General features: G+C 46.5%; 1 protein-coding gene and 1 long non-coding RNA gene across 34 annotated transcripts in view; one reads left to right on the top strand and one right to left on the bottom strand.

Annotated features, from left to right (window-relative positions):
• The window catches only part of LOC110967390 (EMAP like 4), a 28,429-nt gene that overhangs the window by 5,980 nt on the left and 6,342 nt on the right, over positions 1–16,107 (top strand). The window contains exons 3-18 of one of the 3 annotated variants that reach the window (XM_022216975.2): positions 108–228; positions 811–978; positions 3,951–4,091; positions 4,240–4,265; positions 4,596–4,631; positions 6,456–6,576; positions 8,088–8,237; positions 8,329–8,398; positions 8,565–8,675; positions 8,817–8,912; positions 9,048–9,182; positions 9,911–10,046; positions 12,906–13,054; positions 13,259–13,384; positions 14,107–14,238; positions 14,324–14,391. In XM_022216975.2, coding sequence (XP_022072667.1) covers positions 108–228; positions 811–978; positions 3,951–4,091; positions 4,240–4,265; positions 4,596–4,631; positions 6,456–6,576; positions 8,088–8,237; positions 8,329–8,398; positions 8,565–8,675; positions 8,817–8,912; positions 9,048–9,182; positions 9,911–10,046; positions 12,906–13,054; positions 13,259–13,384; positions 14,107–14,238; positions 14,324–14,391 — 1,786 coding nt within the window. The remainder of the gene's footprint in view (positions 1–107; positions 229–810; positions 979–3,950; positions 4,092–4,239; positions 4,266–4,595; positions 4,632–6,455; positions 6,577–8,087; positions 8,238–8,328; positions 8,399–8,564; positions 8,676–8,816; positions 8,913–9,047; positions 9,183–9,910; positions 10,047–12,905; positions 13,055–13,258; positions 13,385–14,106; positions 14,239–14,323; positions 14,392–16,107) is intronic. The other 2 variants (XM_022216977.2, XM_022216976.2) reach the window with 2 other exon arrangements.
• LOC127537635 (uncharacterized) lies at positions 5,107–6,094 on the bottom strand. 31 transcript variants are annotated; one of them, XR_007947399.1, is made up of 6 exons: positions 5,928–6,094; positions 5,728–5,857; positions 5,638–5,697; positions 5,458–5,597; positions 5,268–5,377; positions 5,107–5,227 (listed from the first exon to the last, which is right to left on the bottom strand). It is a non-coding gene; the product is annotated as an uncharacterized LOC127537635 (long non-coding RNA). The 31 variants fall into 31 exon arrangements; XR_007947389.1 differs by lacking the exon at positions 5,638–5,697 and having other exon boundaries at positions 5,458–5,607; positions 5,698–5,777; positions 5,828–5,927; positions 5,988–6,091; XR_007947388.1 differs by having other exon boundaries at positions 5,458–5,607; positions 5,748–5,857; positions 5,928–6,087.

The raw sequence follows: 16,107 nt of genomic DNA, 5'->3' as shown, positions 1-16,107 counted from the left end.
ACTAGTGGTCCAGTAGTGGTCCAGTGGGGTTCTATGTGGTTCTGGACTGTAGTGGTCCAGGTCTTACTAGTTGAGTTGTGTCTAAAGCAGTGTGCTGCCTCCTGCAGGTGGAGCTGCTCTGCGTGAAGCCTACTCAATGTCCTGCATCGCTAATGGTGGAACATCTGGACGGAAGAGAGACTCGACCTCTGTCACCAGGAAGGAGACGGTGTCATCCGCCGCCAAGAGGTAAAAACTCTGAAGCTCTTCTGATGGACGGATCAACGGACCCTGGAGTTCTGATTCCAGCTGGATCTGAAGTCTGTGATGTTTACCTGAATGTCTGCTGGTTTTCCTGTTTCAGCCTGGAGAGCCACGACACACCATATTTGATCGGTAGAATCTCAGACTCAGGTGATCCTACCTGTCCAGTTGAGTCCAGACTAGAATCCAGTCGAGTCAGTCAACAGCCTGAGATGGAATTTTTCTGTTTTATCTCTTCAATATCAGGGGAGAATCATCAGGAACCCAGTAGAACCGCTGTAACTAGTAGAATCCCAGTAGAAACAAGAACCCAGAGGAATCTGTAGAAACTCAGTAGAACCAATATAAGTAGCAGAAAACCAATAGAACCAGTAGTAACCCAGTGGAACCAGCAGAACCAGTAGTGTCACAATAGAACCAGTATAAACCCAGTAGAACCAATAGTGTCCCAGTAGAACCAGTAGTGTCCCAGTAGAACCGGTACAGTCAGTATAGACCCAGTAGAAACCCAGTAGAACCAGTAGAACGCAGCCGTCTTTGGTCTCACAGTCCTGGTTTTGTCCACAGTGGAGCAGACAGGAAGAAGGAGGTGAGCAGCCAACGCTCCCAGATGGAGGAGATCCAGGAACACGAGGAACCTCCTCACCCAAAGAACCCGTCCCCCTGTCCCTCCCCCCAGAACCCCCAGCCCAGACCGTCCTCCGACAGCAGTAAAGGCCAAACTCCTCAGAAAAGGTTCCGGTTTGTGATTTGTCGGCTGCATCTGACCTCACTTCCTTCTGATGCTCCTCTGACATCCCTCTGTCAGCTGCTACTAACCCCGCCTTCCACCGTCCTCCTCTGCTCCACACACACCTGAGTCACCTGACCCACTCAGGTACAGGTGTTCCTGATTGGCTGGAAGTGCCTGGTCTCCTTACGATGAACGGGATAGGTGTAGAAAGAACGGTTTGTTTTTCGGTTGGGTTTGGGTTGGTGTGGGTCAGTTTGGTTTAGTTTGGGTTTGGTTAGTTTGGGTTGGTTCTGTGGGTTTGGTTTGGTTCTGTGGGTTTGGGTTGGTTCTGTGGGTTTGGCTTGGTTCTGTGGGTTTGGGTTGGTGTGGGTTTGGGTTGGTTCTGTGGGTTTGGCTTGGTGTGGGTCAGTTTGGTTTAGTTTGGGTTCGGTTAGTTTGGGTTGGTTCTGTGGGTTTGGTTTGGTTCTGTGGGTTTAGTTTGGTTCTGTGGGTTTGCTTTGGTTCTGTGGGTTTGGTTTGCTTCCGTGGGTTTGGGTTGGTGTGGGTTTGGGTTGGTTCTGTGGGTTTGGTTTGGTTCTGTGGGTTTGGTTTGCTTCTGTGGGTTTGGGTTGGTGTGGGTTTGGGTTGGTTCTGTGGGTTTGGGTTGGTGTGGGTCTGTTTGGTTTAGTTTGGGTTAGGTTAGGTTCTGTTGGGTTTGATTAGGTTGTGTTTGGTTGGATTTGGTTGGGTTACGTTTGGTTCTGTTGGGTTTTGTTCTGTTCTGGTCTGTCTTCAGATCCCGATCAGCCCGGTTGGTTGCAGCCTAACAGACAGTAGAGAAAAGTGAGAACACTGAGACCAGAATGCAGTAGGGCTGGCCCGAATAGTGGTTTGTGGCCTCCGAATATTCGGGCCCTATTAAAGACTCAATATTCGTACTGCCCCATAACGTCCGACGGGGGGGGGCGAATTTTCGGAGACCAAAATTAATATCCGGATACCGCCGTAGTGAACGAATATTCGGATATTCGGGTCCAGCCCTAGAATGCAGTGACTCTGAATCCTGTTGAAATGAGAATTGATCAGGAAATGTGGAACGACTTCACGTTTTCTGAAACGCTGTTTAGTGCGTTTTTATGTTTGATATTTAAATTACCCAAGAACCGGTTATTAGGACAGTATGGAGGATGGTTCCTTCAGGGTTCTGTTGACGCTAGCGGATCTCTGAATCACGCCACCCTCCAGAGAAAATCAGTAAGCACGTCTTCAATATTTTAAAAACTCATTTTCCATTTTTTCATGACAGTCACAAAGACTATTTTAGAAATTCTGATGTTTAGAGAGCGGTTAGTTTCTCTCTGACTTCCAGTTAAAACTTTAAAGCCTCCCAGGCTGGTAAAGATTCAAGCTGCTGGAACCTGGAGTTAAACTAGAACTAGAACCAGGACTAGGATGTCGTACAGAGCAGGGCCAGGCCTCCTCTTCACTCTAAAGCTGCTTCTTTTCTTTAAAACTACTAACAGATTCTCCTCCAGCTTCACCTCAGGACCTCCTCCTAACTCCTCCTAACTCCTCCTCCTGCTCCTCCTGCAGCCTGGGCCTTGGGTTTCTGACGTGTCCCAGCTCACTAACCTGTTTGTGGCTCGTGTGTTTGACTTTGTGCTACTCAGTTTGTGGAGACAGAAATCTCTGAGTTGTTTCTGCAGAATCTCACTGAATGACCTTTGAGGATTGGTTTATTTAACCCTCGTGTCGTCCTGCAGGTCAAACTGACCCGTTTTAAAGTTTGAAAATGTGGGAAAAAATATAGATTTCCACAGTGAAATTTCTGATGTCCACATTTTCAACATTTTTGGGAAATCTTTGAACATTTTATGGTGGAAAATAAGAAATGTTAAAAATGTTTCTTAAGGACATGCCCAAAAAAAAAATCAAAATTAAACTTTTAAGGGAAATTGTTAAGGAATTATTGGAATTTTCTTCCTGAAGATTTTGCAAATTTTCCGAAATTTTGGGAACTTTTTTTGCAGTTTTAGGATTTTTTTCAGAAATGGAAATAGTATCTTTGGTGCCTGTAAATGAGGACAGCAGGAGGGTTAACAGGAACACGGATGTGCAGTAGGACTGGTTTTAATGTGTTACACCTACTGTAGGAGCCAATGAGCTCGATTATTATAAATAGGAACCAATCATTGTTCGGGCAGGTGTTCCGCCTGGAAGGATAAAACAGTTTTGACTTGAATGTAGAGGCTAAGCCAATGCTTGAAGCCCCTGAGGTGCTTCACCGGGATGTAAATAGTTGACACGCCGACAACTTTACCGCGTCTGATGAAGAGAGCCGAGACCAATGCTTGCGGTTCCAATAACCTGCGTTTATTACTCCAAATAAGTATAGTCCAACAGCTTTTGTATGAACAAACAGTTCATTGTTACCAGCTTTTCAACTGTGACTTCAACGGCGGCGGCGGCGGTCAAAACTGTTTTATCCTTCCGGGCGGAACACCTGCCCGAACAACGATTGGTTCCTATTTATAATAATCGAGCTCATTGGCTCCTACACCTACAAACATGTTAGTTCATCATCAGAGCAAAGCAGAGAAATACTGATCTCATGTCAGTGTGTAAAAAAACAGCAGGTAGTCACATCTGACAGTCTGGGTCACGCCGACGTTCTGAGCTTCAGATGGTTCAGTGTCACTAAAATAAGATGGAATGGAAGTTAATCTGGTTTCCATCAGCACAGGAACACCTGGAGTCCACAGGAAGCAGACAGGTGAGCGTGGAGGGGACGTCCTTCATGGACTGTTTCAGGAAGCACAGGCGTGTTGCAGCAAAGCATGTTCAGGAAGTAGTCAGTGACCAGAGATTCATGACGTCAGACATGTTCAGAGACGAGTTGAGATGAAGCTCAGAGACTCCTGAAGACGCAGCAGCTACACACGTTTACTGACTGTGTGTGTGTGTGTGTGTTTGATGTGTATTGTGTGTGTTCCAGGGGTCCCAGTGTGAAGCGGTCCTCAGGGATGGAACGTTCTCAGAGCAGCACCTGGGAGAGTTCAGAAGAAAACCGGAACAAACTGGTCAAAGCTGCGTCCACCTCCAAGCTGCTGGCCAAAGTGGTGAAGAACGCAGAGAGGTGAGAAGAAACACAAGTACTCTATGTACTGTACGTATCAGTATGAGTACTCAGTATTTACTGTACATATCAGTATGAGTACTCAGTACGTAGTACATACAGTACATGTACTCAGTTTAAAGAAAATGTTTGTTTCCTGTTCTTTCAGACACAAAGACCCGGTGGTGAACCAAGGTACATCCATGATCTTCATCAGAATCATACCATAGTCATCATCGTGTCATCTTCATCACCATCATGGGCAGCAACCAATAGGAAGCCAGAGTTTCCAGCAGCACTGCCTCTGACACATGAAAACTTTTGTTTATTGATTTCCTAACTTCTATCTCAGAGGTCTTGCTGTTGTTATTATTGTTGTTGTTACTTTTGGGTTGTTTGATATTTTTGTCATTATTTGAGTTGTTGTTGTTTAGTTTTTGTTTGTGTTGTTGTTTAGTTTTGTTTGTGTTGTTGTTGTTGTTTGTGGTGGTGTTGTTGAGTGATGATGTCTTTGTCTCAAACCAGCTAAAATGTCGACCCGAGAGAAAAACAGCCAGGCTGGTAAGTTGTGATGAATGGTCTCAGTGAACTAGCTGGCTAACATGCTAACTGCAGCTAAATGAGTGCTTCCTGTTTCTGAACCAATCACATCTCTCTCTGCTTTACATCAAAGCCTCGCTCGACTACCTGCTGTCTCTGCTTCAGACTGTTCAGGTGAAGTCACACCTGTCTGTGGCTCCACCCCTTGCCATGATTTACCTCCATATGAAGTCAAACAGCATCACCTGTAGATGGGTGCCCCGCCCACGCTTCAGTTTACAAAACATGATTGGACACTTCACATTTGACTGGCAGATCATTTTTCATGAGCTACCTGAGATGTTTGACCCTATGGAGGTATTTCTGTCCAACCTGCACAGCATCCATGTCTCTTTATCCGTCTCACACCTATAATCACCTCCGTCTGACCTCTATCACCTGTCCTTCACCTGTATTGTCTATTGTCTTTTAGTGTTTTTTTTGCCCCACAATTTTTTGGAATCATCAGACAGTTTGAAACAGATTTTAATGTGAACCATCTCTCCTCTGTTCCTCACCTGTCCTCACCCGTCCTCACCCGTCTTCACTTGTCCTCACCTGTCCTCACCTGTCCTCTCCTGTCCTCACCCGTCCTCACTTGTCCTCTCCTGTCCTCACCTGTCCTCACCCGTCCTCACTTGTCCTCACTTGTCCTCTCCTGTCCTCACCCGTCCTCACTTGTCCTCTCCTGTCCTCACCTGTCCTCACCCGTCCTCACTTGTCCTCACCTGTCCTCTCCTGTCCTCACCCGTCCTCACTTGTCCTCTCCTGTCCTCACCCGTCCTCTCCTGTCCTCACCCGTCCTCACTTGTCCTCTCCTGTCCTCACCTGTCCTCACCCGTCCTCACTTGTCCTCACTTGTCCTCTCCTGTCCTCACCTGTCCTCACCCGTCCTCACTTGTCCTCACCTGTCCTCTCCTGTCCTCACCCGTCCTCACTTGTCCTCTCCTGTCCTCACCTGTCCTCTCCTGTCCTCACCCGTCCTCACTTGTCCTCTCCTGTCCTCACCCGTCCTCACTTGTCCTCTCCTGTCCTCTCCTGTCCTCACCTGTCCTCACCCGTCCTCACTTGTCCTCACCTGTCCTCTCCTGTCCTCACCCGTCCTCACTTGTCCTCTCCTGTCCTCACCTGTCCTCACCCGTCCTCACTTGTCCTCTCCTGTCCTCACCCGTCCTCACCCGTCCTCACTTGTCCTCTCCTGTCCTCACCTGACCTCACCCGTCCTCACCCATCTTCACTTGTCCTCACTTGTCCTCTCCTGTCCTCTCCTGTCCTCACCTGTCCTCACCCGTCCTCACCCATCTTCACTTGTCCTCACTTGTCCTCTCCTGTCCTCACCCGTCCTCACTTGTCCTCTCCTGTCCTCACCTGTCCTCACCTGTGCTTAGACTAGTGCTTGCAGCTTTGATGTTTTTATTTCAATCGTCAGGACTTTTCAGATCTCAGAGTTTATCAGAAGATCAGCAGACAGTTTAAAAGAGGCCTAGCTGTTAGCTAGCTTTAAAATGTTCATCATGTCTTCTCATTGATGCAGTAATTTAGGTAGATGTTGATATCAACATCTGTCTATTCACCTGATGTCTGAACAAAAGAACTCTGAACTACTAACTGTTGCCTGTTCTGTCAGCTGTAATCTGATTACATGAAACCTGTCAGAGAAAACCTGGTTATATTTGGACTTAAACAGTTCAGAGAAGTCCGGATGTTCTGATCTTAGCAACCATGTTTTCACCAAACTGCCACCAAGAAAGAGACTTGAATGAAAGCCGCCCTGAGTTGCTTGGTGACGTCTGTCTGCTGTTCCAGAGGGGACTCTGAAGATGTTCATGCGTGGACGACCCATCACCATGTTCATCCCTTCAGACGTGGACAACTACGACGATGTTCGGACAGAGCTGCCTCCAGAAAGACTCAAGCTAGAATGGGTGTATCCTTCACTGCATTTAGAATTTATACAGCAAGTTTCAAATGAAAAAATGTACATACGGAAAACACCTTAAATGTATTAGAAAAGAAATAAATGAAGCATACAATGTTCAGAATTGTTTCTCTGTGGTGATGTGACTACAACCTCTGGATTAAAGGTCACAGAATTTACATGCAGAGTTAAAACCTTCAATGGACCAGAGAGCCGTGCTCAGGCATTTAGATGTAAAGATCTGAAAACTATCTGGACCAGAGCCTGTAGTATTCGGCTGAAGGAAGTAGGACTCCTTACTGTGTCTGGACTCCGTTGATGGAAAGGACGTAGAAATCAAAGCCCTTTTAAAACCCCGCAGCAGTTCCTTCAGTTCCAGCTCTGGAAGTGATGGATTATTGGGTTGTGGATGGCAGAGCTTCTCTTCATACCAAACGCCTGTTTTCAGCACTACTTGTTTTCCAGTCACAACATTTTATCTGCACAGACCCTCATGGATCTGAGTGCATGATGAAATTTACTTCGCATGTTCGATAGCCGACGTGTACCTGGCCATGAAGAGTTGACCTTTAAGGACGCTTACATTATCTCGACAGTGATAAGCAGACACTGAGAGTTCAGTGTCATCTGCATAGAACAGTAGAACCACTGAAGACACGTATACACTAAACTAAGCTTCAGCAGAACCCCAGTAGATCCTCACAACACTGTTTACAGAGCTGCAACAGATCTCCAAGATATGATCATTTTTTGGCTGATCTAACAAGGTTCCTCGCTAGATCTCCAACTGTTGTGCAGGTAGTTCCCTGACTTCATGCGGGTATGGTTACCTTGATGAATATTTACCTACGTGGACCTCACCTACACCTCAGTAACCCTTTAGTAAACTTTAGTAGACCTCATTAGAACCTCAATAGAACTTGGTAACTCTTTAGTAAACCTTACTAGACCTCATTAGACCCTCTGTAGAACTAGGTAGCCCTTTAGTAAACCTCAGGGACCTCATTAGAACCTCAATAGAACTAGGTAACTCTTTAGTAAACCTTACTAGACCTCATTAGAACCTCAGTAGAACTGGATAACCCTTTAGTAAACCTTAGGGACCTCATTAGAACCTCAATAGAACTGGGTAATCCTTTAGTAAAGCTTAGGGACCTCATTAGAACCTCAATAGAACTGGGTAACCCTTTAGTAAACCTTAGGGACCTCATTAGAACCTCAATCAAACTAAGTAGACCTTTAGTAAACCTTAGTAGACCTCATACAATGTAAGTAGACCTCATTAGAACCTCAGTAGATATTGGTATCTCCTCCATCAGTGTCAGCATCTGTCCATCCAGTACTCCAGCTGACCTTTGGTGAGAGTCGGGGTTCGTCCTGAACATGTTATCGGTTCATCACAGTGCTAGAGTAGATCTTTGATGAACCTTCAATAGATCTCAGCAGCCCTACAGCAGCTCTTGACTAAACCATCAGTAGTTCTCCAACTTTTGTCCAGGTGTTTCCTTGACTTTGTGCAGGTATGGCTACCGGGGCAGAGAATGCAGAGCAAATGTCTACCTCCTTCCAACCGGAGAGATCGTTTATTTCGTGGCGTCCGTTGTGGTTCTGTTTAACTACGAGGAGCGGACCCAGAGACATTACCTCGGACACACCGACTGTGTGAAGTGGTGAGAAAACACTGTTAGTCACCTGCTGCTGCCGTCCTCATCGGTCTGTGGTGACAGCTCAGTAAAGTTGTCTTTTTTCTGTGTCCATCAGTTTGGCCATCCATCCTGATAAGATCCGGATCGCTACAGGACAGATTGCAGGAGTGGACAAAGACGGACGGGTGGGGACACTTACTTTTCTGACTAAACTGAACCTAAGTTATGTGTCACAATGGTAACGGTACACAGCAAAGACAGAGACAGCAGTAATGTAGAATATACTGTAATTAAAAATATCAGAATCATCAACACTACATGTATTGATGCTTGTTCTGTCCATGTCCTCAGGCTGTGCAGCCTCATGTTCGTATCTGGGACAGCGTCAGTTTGTCAACTCTGCAGATCATCGGTTTGGGAACGTTTGAACGAGGCGTCGGCTCTCTGGCTTTCTCTAAAGCCGTGAGTATCTGTAGTCCACAGAAAACAGATTTCTGAAAGCATGATGTGGAATAGTTGATCAAACACTGTAGCTCCTGTCTGTGTCTAATGATGTCCCCTGTCTCTGTCTCCTGCCGGTCTGTCCACCTGTCTGTCTCTCAGGACTCCGGTCAGCACCTGAGTGTGATCGATGACTGTAACGATCACATGCTGACGGTTTGGGATTGGCACAAGAAGTCAAAGATTGCTGAGATCAAGGTGAACTTTTCGTACTGTTTTCCTGCATTTTTCTGTTGTTGCGGCACTAAAGTAGATGTTAAAATAAAACGAGGAGACGCTGCTGCTTCTTATCGGCTGTTTCTGACTGCTCTCAAACTGGTGGGTTTCTTCCAGACTACCAATGAAATGGTCCTGGCTGTGGAGTTCCACCCCATTGACCCACATACCATCGTCACCTGTGGGAAGTCCCACATCTTCTTCTGGACCTGGAGTGGGACCTCTCTAGCTCGTAAACAGGGAATCTTTGGGGTGAGTTGATCAAATATTTATTAAACCGACATACGGTGTGTCAAAGATTAGGTGATACAGACAACAGAAATGAAATGATGCAGGCACAAGAAAAATGAAAACCAGAGTCATTAAGGCACACACCTCAACCACATCACAGGAATACAGATTCATTTAAATGCTCAAGACGAGACAGAGTTACTGGATTGTTTCCAAAGTTTCAAGTTGGAACCGTCTAAGGCTCATTTTCATATTTATTGTTGTGAGCTCAACTGCAGTCCTGGTCTAACCCTGCAGTCCTGGTCTAACCCTGTAGTCCTGGTCTAACCCTGTAGTCCTGGTCTAACCCTGCAGTCCTGGTCTAACCCTGTAGTCCTGGTCTAACCCTGTGGTCCTGGTCTAACCCTGCGGTCCTGGTCTAACCCTGCGGTCCTGATCTAACCCTGCGGTCCTGGTCTAACCCTACGGTCCTGATCTAACCCTGCAGTCCTGGTCTAACCCTGCAGTCCTAGTCTAACCCTGCAGTCCTAGTCCACCCCTGCGGTCCTAGTCTACCCCTGTGGTCCTGGTCTACCCCTGTGGTCCCGGTCTAATCCTGTAGTCCCGGTCTAACCCTGTGGTCCCGGTCTAACCCTGTGGTCCCGGTCTAACCCTGAGTGTCCGATCTAACGCTGTGGTCCCAATCTAACCCTGTGGTCCTGATCTAACCCTGTGGTCTCAGTCTAACTGTCTTTATGTTGTGTTTGCAGAAATATGAGAAGCCGAAGTTCGTCCAGTGTCTGGCCTTCCTGAGTACTGGAGACATCCTGACCGGAGACTCTGGTGGAGTTCTGCTGGTCTGGACCAGGAGCTCGGCTGAGACCCCGACCGGGAAGGGACCCAGAGGTGGGACCTGCTGTTCTGTATCCCAGCAGCTGAATCAGACATGCTTAGTGGACATGTTGGGATTCAGCTCCTGTCTTCAACAGTTTACTGAGACGCTTTTATTTTCATATTCAGAGGAACTAAACTTCATTTCTCCTGGTGATGAACCAGGATTAGTTCCTAAATGTCTTCTTTCTGTCACAGATCCACCAGACTGCTGGTGGGAAATGCAGGGATGGCAATTTTTCAGGGATCCGCGGATTTCCGACGATTTAATTTCAAATTTGAACACTTTATTGTCGCTGATGTTAACGTTGTTAACATCTCGCGGGAGTCCGCGAGACTTTCACTGAAGCTATCGTTCGATTGTAAACGGCCCAGCCATAGACATATATACGTAGACGCCTCATAGGCTGTTGAGAGACGTGCTTACAGCGCCGCCATCTTGAACCGGAGGCAGTGGTGCATAGACATCTATGAGGCAATAGGTACTGCTGAATCTTAAAGTGGAATTATTCGCTGAATTTTGAACCGATTGCCAAACTGTTTGATTTTTAGAAACGTCACACGTGTAGCTACTATACAAGGTGCTCGGATTTTTTTTACAATGCTGGTTTTGCCACTCAACACTTAAGCTACACACTATCTCCCTCTGACTCCAGCATAGATATTTAAAGATGCCGGACTTCTGTTCAGCCTATGGATGCTCTAATGAGCGCTGTAAGGAAACAAGAGCTCGTGGGATTACTTTTCACATGTAAGATGTATGTAAGGATAATATATTGTTAGCAGGTTGTCATAGCTAGAGTGAAATAAACACAGACAAGATAGAACCCCATCAGCTCCGTGTCTGGCTTCTACCCATGATCTAACAGCTCTCTACATCATCCTGTGTATTACACAGCTGCTTACCGGTGAAATAACTAATCTGAGACAATTTTTGTTTAAAATTCGATGTTATGAATCTAGCGTTCCGAGCAACAGCCTGTTACAAAGAAAAAAAACAGACTTACTGCAGTAACTGGGGGGTTAGAATACAGAAATAGCCCTGACTTAAACCAGTCTAGTATTATTATGTTTTTGCAGCTGAAATCAGAATTTGCTGTTGGCATCACCGGAAATGAATCCTGGCAGGTTTGGGGTTCTAAAGGCGGAACACGCTTTCTGAACAGTTTCAGTCTCTGCTGCCAAACTGTAGATTTCCATCAGGGAAATTAAAACCACTGAGATTCTCAGAAACTAAAGTAGAAACATAAAACGGATTCCTGTGGACCTGATCCTGTTCAGACCTGAGATCAGTTTAAAGCTGCGAGGAAAAACCACAGAGTGGCAGGGTTGGCCCCGTTCCAGTAATGGTTTTAGTGTCATGTTGTCAAACTGGTTTCCAGAGGACCGATGCCAAGACTTAAACGTTTTTCTGCTGAGCTTCTGCTTCATAGTCAGATCAGTTCATCAGACGGTCCAGTTTAACAGAAAGGGTCAACATGCAGTCAGTTTCAGTGTTTCAGACATTTACAGACGTTAAACAGTGAACAGATGAAGCTTTAAACGGACGGAAAACGCAGCAGCTGATTGGTTCACGGTTCCTCTGTGGTCTGCTGCCTCCTGCTGGCTGCTGCTGGGAATAATCAAGATGAGATTCAGAGGAACAGGAGCTGATCCACGTTCTGTGCTTGCACTAGGGAAAATTTGTCTCTAGCCACCGTGGCTAAAGTGCTAGAATTTTGTTTAGGCACACTTTATGAAAATTTTGAAAAAATGGAGTCATTTTCCTGCATTCTGGTGCATTTTGAGGCCAAAAATTATGTTCAATATTGCTTCAGTTTATTTCAACATTTTAATTAAAAAAGTTACTCACACACAATTTGCATCTGGACTATTTTTATTTCTAATAAGAAATATGGACAATAATTCCTGTAAAAAAGATCAATATATCAATCATGTCACTGTAGCATTAAATACATACTCATTCAACACTTGTTAAGACTAGAAAGTACTGAATCTTACTTTCCTAACGAGATTCATGATAAAAGCTAATGAGATTCATCTAAACAAAAATATTATTTTTGCCATAGAATGGCTTTCTTCTAAAACTACAAAGTATCACTGGAAAGTACTCTGTCATTAAATTATCCCTCAGACTAGAAATTACTAATTTGTATTACAAAATAATGCAGACTAGAAAAGCCTTTGATTAAACAGCCACTATGTGATATTGCAATTGTTTATGACTTTGAACATTTTCCAGCCACTGACAGATCCCTCTCCTTGTCCTCCTTGTTGTACTCCTTCCCGGGGTTAGTCTGAATCCTTTTTTCTGATTGGCTGAGACGAGACATGTGACCGTGTGCACCTATTAATGACCAGAAGCATTCGGGTCATTCCGGTTATACTCGGTAGTGCTCTTCAGTAAAGGAGACGCGGTTTGTTATTTTCTTTGATTATCACTCGGCAAATTACGAAAAAGTTGTAAGTTAACCATTTTTTCACATTTATTAGGCAAAATTAGCTTCGCCACCGTGGCTAAACATGCTAAAAATGGCTTTGCCATCCTGAGGAAGGCTTCACCTACGGCGAAGTGGCGAATGGCTAGCGCAAGCACAGACGTTCTTCATGTTTCTGTGTCTGAACTGTAAAAACTAAGCAGGACAACCTGGACCTGAACCTTCTGTGGAGGTCTGAGGGTGCATCAGATGAAACACAGTTTGTAAAAGAGCAGGACAACGAAGCAGGACACGTCTGTAAAACAGCTGTCTCTGTGTGTGTGTGTGTGTGTGTGTGTGTGTGTGTGTGTGTGTGTGTGTGTGTGTGTGTGTGTGTGTGTGTGTGTGTGTGTGTGTGTGTGTGTGTGTGTGTGTGTGTGTGTGTGTGTGCGCGCAGCCTTCCAGATCAGTCGGCAGGTCAAAGCCCATGAAGGCAGCGTCTTCTGTCTGTGTGAGATGAGGAGTGGAGCTCTGCTGACCGGAGGAGGAAAAGACCGAAGGATCGTCCTCTGGGACCACGAGCTGAGAGCAGACAGGGACATGGAGGTAACACACAACACACACACATACACAACACAACACAAACAATACACACAACACATACAATACACACACACAGACAGGAAGTTCCTCCTTCAGACTTAGTTTGCTTTTCTTAGTCATTAATTTGGACATTCAGATTCAGTCCCTTCAGGCCACATAGTTCAGACTGAGGTCACATGATGAGGTCACATGACTGTGCGTCCACAGGTCCCGGATCAGTATGGAACCATCAGAGCCGTGTCGGAGGGGAAGGGGGACGAGTTTCTGGTCGGGACGTCCCGTAATTTCATCCTGAGAGGAACCTTCAACGACGGCTTCCTGGTGGAGGTCCAGGTGAGATTGATGACGTCATCATGACTCGTACATGTTGCATGAAGGAGCAGGCACGATACCGAAGCCAGGTATGGAACAGATCTGCTGACGGTCCTTTAGAACGTTGGGAGAACATTGTGCTGTGGAACATCTGATACTCTGATAGATGAACACCTGGTCTGAGGGGCGGAGCCAACAGGTGACCAGTAGTCTGATTGGACTCCAGTTAGGGTTGCTGGTTGGAACGTTGGTCAGAAGAAGTTCAACTGTTGACTGAGCCTTTAGAACCAGAGTCCTGAACCGATTGTTCTTCTACAGAGAAAGAGGTTCTATCAGCAGCATTCTGGTCAGAGACCAGTCAGAGACCAGTATCAGTGACAGCAGTAATCCTGTTCAACTATGAACCATCCTTGAGGCCACAGACAGGATGTTTTATTGTAAAATTCATGTGTTCAGGGTCTCTGTGACGAGTTTAGGGTTTTTAATGATGTAATGCATTCAGAGTCTCTGTGATGTGTTCAGGGTCTTTATGATGTGATGCGTTCAGGGTCTCTGTGACAAGTTCAGGATTTTTATGATGTAATGCATTCAGTCTCTGTGATGTGTTCAGGGTCTCTGTGATGTGTTGGGGTCTCTGTGATGCGTTCAGAGTCTCTGTGATGTGTTCAGGGTCTTTATGATGTGATGCGTTCAGGGTCTCTGATGAGGTGTGTTCAGGGTGTCTGTCTCTGTGGTGCGTTCAGGGACACACAGACGAGCTGTGGGGTCTGGCATCTCACCCGTCCAGAGAAATGTTCCTGACGTGCGCTCAGGACCGACTGGTGTGTCTCTGGAACTCTGTGGACCACAGCCTGCAGTGGAGCCGCTCTCTGGAGGTGAGTATTGATTATTGGCTGCTGATGGACAGCTGATGGACTGATCGATGACTGGCGAATGATGGACAGTCTGTCTGTCCTCTAGGAACATGGACACTGTGCAGACTTCCATCCCAGCGGAGCTGTGGTCGCCATAGGAACGCACTCAGGAAAGTGAGTACCGACCAGTTATAGATCTGTACCCCTGTCCCTTGATGTCCTCTGATGTTCTGTCTGTCCCTTGATGTCCTCTGATGTTCTGTCTGTCCCCTGATGTCCTCTGATGTTCTGTCTGTCCCTTGATGTCCTCTGATGGTCTGTCTGTCCCCTGATGTCCTCTGATGGTCTGTCTGTCCCCTGATGTCCTCTGATGTTCTGTCTGTCCCTTGATGTCCTCTGATGTTCTGTCTGTCCCCTGATGTCCTCTGATGTCCCCTGATGTCTTCTGATGTTCTGGCTGTCCTCTGATGTCCTCTGATGTTCTGTCTGTCCTCTGATGTCCTTTGATGTTCTGTCTGTCCTCTGATGTCCTCTGATGTTCTGTCTGTCCCCTGATGTCCTCTGATGTACTCTGATGTTCTGTCTGTCCCCTGATGTCCTCTGATGTTCTGTCTGTCCCTTGATGTCCTCTGATGTTCTGTCTGTCCCCTGATGTCCTCTGATGTTCTGTCTGTCCCCTGATGTCCTCTGATGTCCCCTGATGTCTTCTGATGTCCTGGCTGTCCTCTGATGTCCTCTGATGTCCCCTGATGTCCTCTGATGTTCTGTCTGTCCCTTGATGTCCTCTGATGTTCTGTCTGTCCCCTGATGTCCTCTGATGTTCTGTCTGTCCCCTGATGTCCTCTGATGTTCTGTCTGTCCCCTGATGTCCTCTGATGTCCCCTGATGTCTTCTGATGTTCTGTCTGTCCCCTGATGTCCTCTGATGGTCTGTCTGTCCCCTGATGTCCTCTGATGTTCTGTCTGTCCCCTGATGTCCTCTGATGTTCTGTCTGTCCCCTGATGTCCTCTGATGTCCCCTGATGTCCTCTGATGTTCTGTCTGTCCCCTGATGTCCTCTGATGGTCTGTCTGTCCCCTGATGTCCTCTGATGTTCTGTCTGTCCCTTGATGTCCTCTGATGTTCTGTCTGTCCCCTGATGTCCTCTGATGTCCCCTGATGTCTTCTGATGTTCTGGCTGTCCTCTGATGTCCTTTGATGTTCTGTCTGTCCTCTGATGTCCTCTGATGTTCTGTCTGTCCTCTGATGTCCTTTGATGTTCTGTCTGTCCTCTGATGTCTTCTGATGTTCTGTCTGTCCTCTGATGTCCTTTGATGTTCTGTCTGTCCTCTGATGTCCTCTGATGTTCTGTCTGTCCCCTGATGTCCTCTGATGTTCTGTCTGTCCCTTGATGTCCTCTGATGTTCTGTCTGTCCCCTGATGTCCTCTGATGTTCTGTCTGTCCCCTGATGTCCTCTGATGTCCCCTGATGTCTTCTGATGTCCTGGCTGTCCTCTGATGTCCTCTGATGTCCCCTGATGTCCTCTGATGTTCTGTCTGTCCCTTGATGTCCTCTGATGTTCTGTCTGTCCCCTGATGTCCTCTGATGTTCTGTCTGTCCCCTGATGTCCTCTGATGTTCTGTCTGTCCCCTGATGTCCTCTGATGTCCCCTGATGTCTTCTGATGTTCTGTCTGTCCCCTGATGTCCTCTGATGGTCTGTCTGTCCCCTGATGTCCTCTGATGTTCTGTCTGTCCCCTGATGTCCTCTGATGTTCTGTCTGTCCCCTGATGTCCTCTGATGTCCCCTGATGTCCTCTGATGTTCTGTCTGTCCCCTGATGTCCTCTGATGGTCTGTCTGTCCCCTGATGTCCTCTGATGTTCTGTCTGTCCCTTGATGTCCTCTGATGTT

The sequence above is a fragment of the Acanthochromis polyacanthus genome, chromosome 15, assembly GCF_021347895.1.
Source record: "Acanthochromis polyacanthus isolate Apoly-LR-REF ecotype Palm Island chromosome 15, KAUST_Apoly_ChrSc, whole genome shotgun sequence".
In the NCBI taxonomy this organism is placed as follows: domain Eukaryota; kingdom Metazoa; phylum Chordata; class Actinopteri; family Pomacentridae; genus Acanthochromis; species Acanthochromis polyacanthus.
Note: the sequence above shows the minus strand (reverse complement) of the source record. Positions and strands in the feature narration are given on the sequence as shown.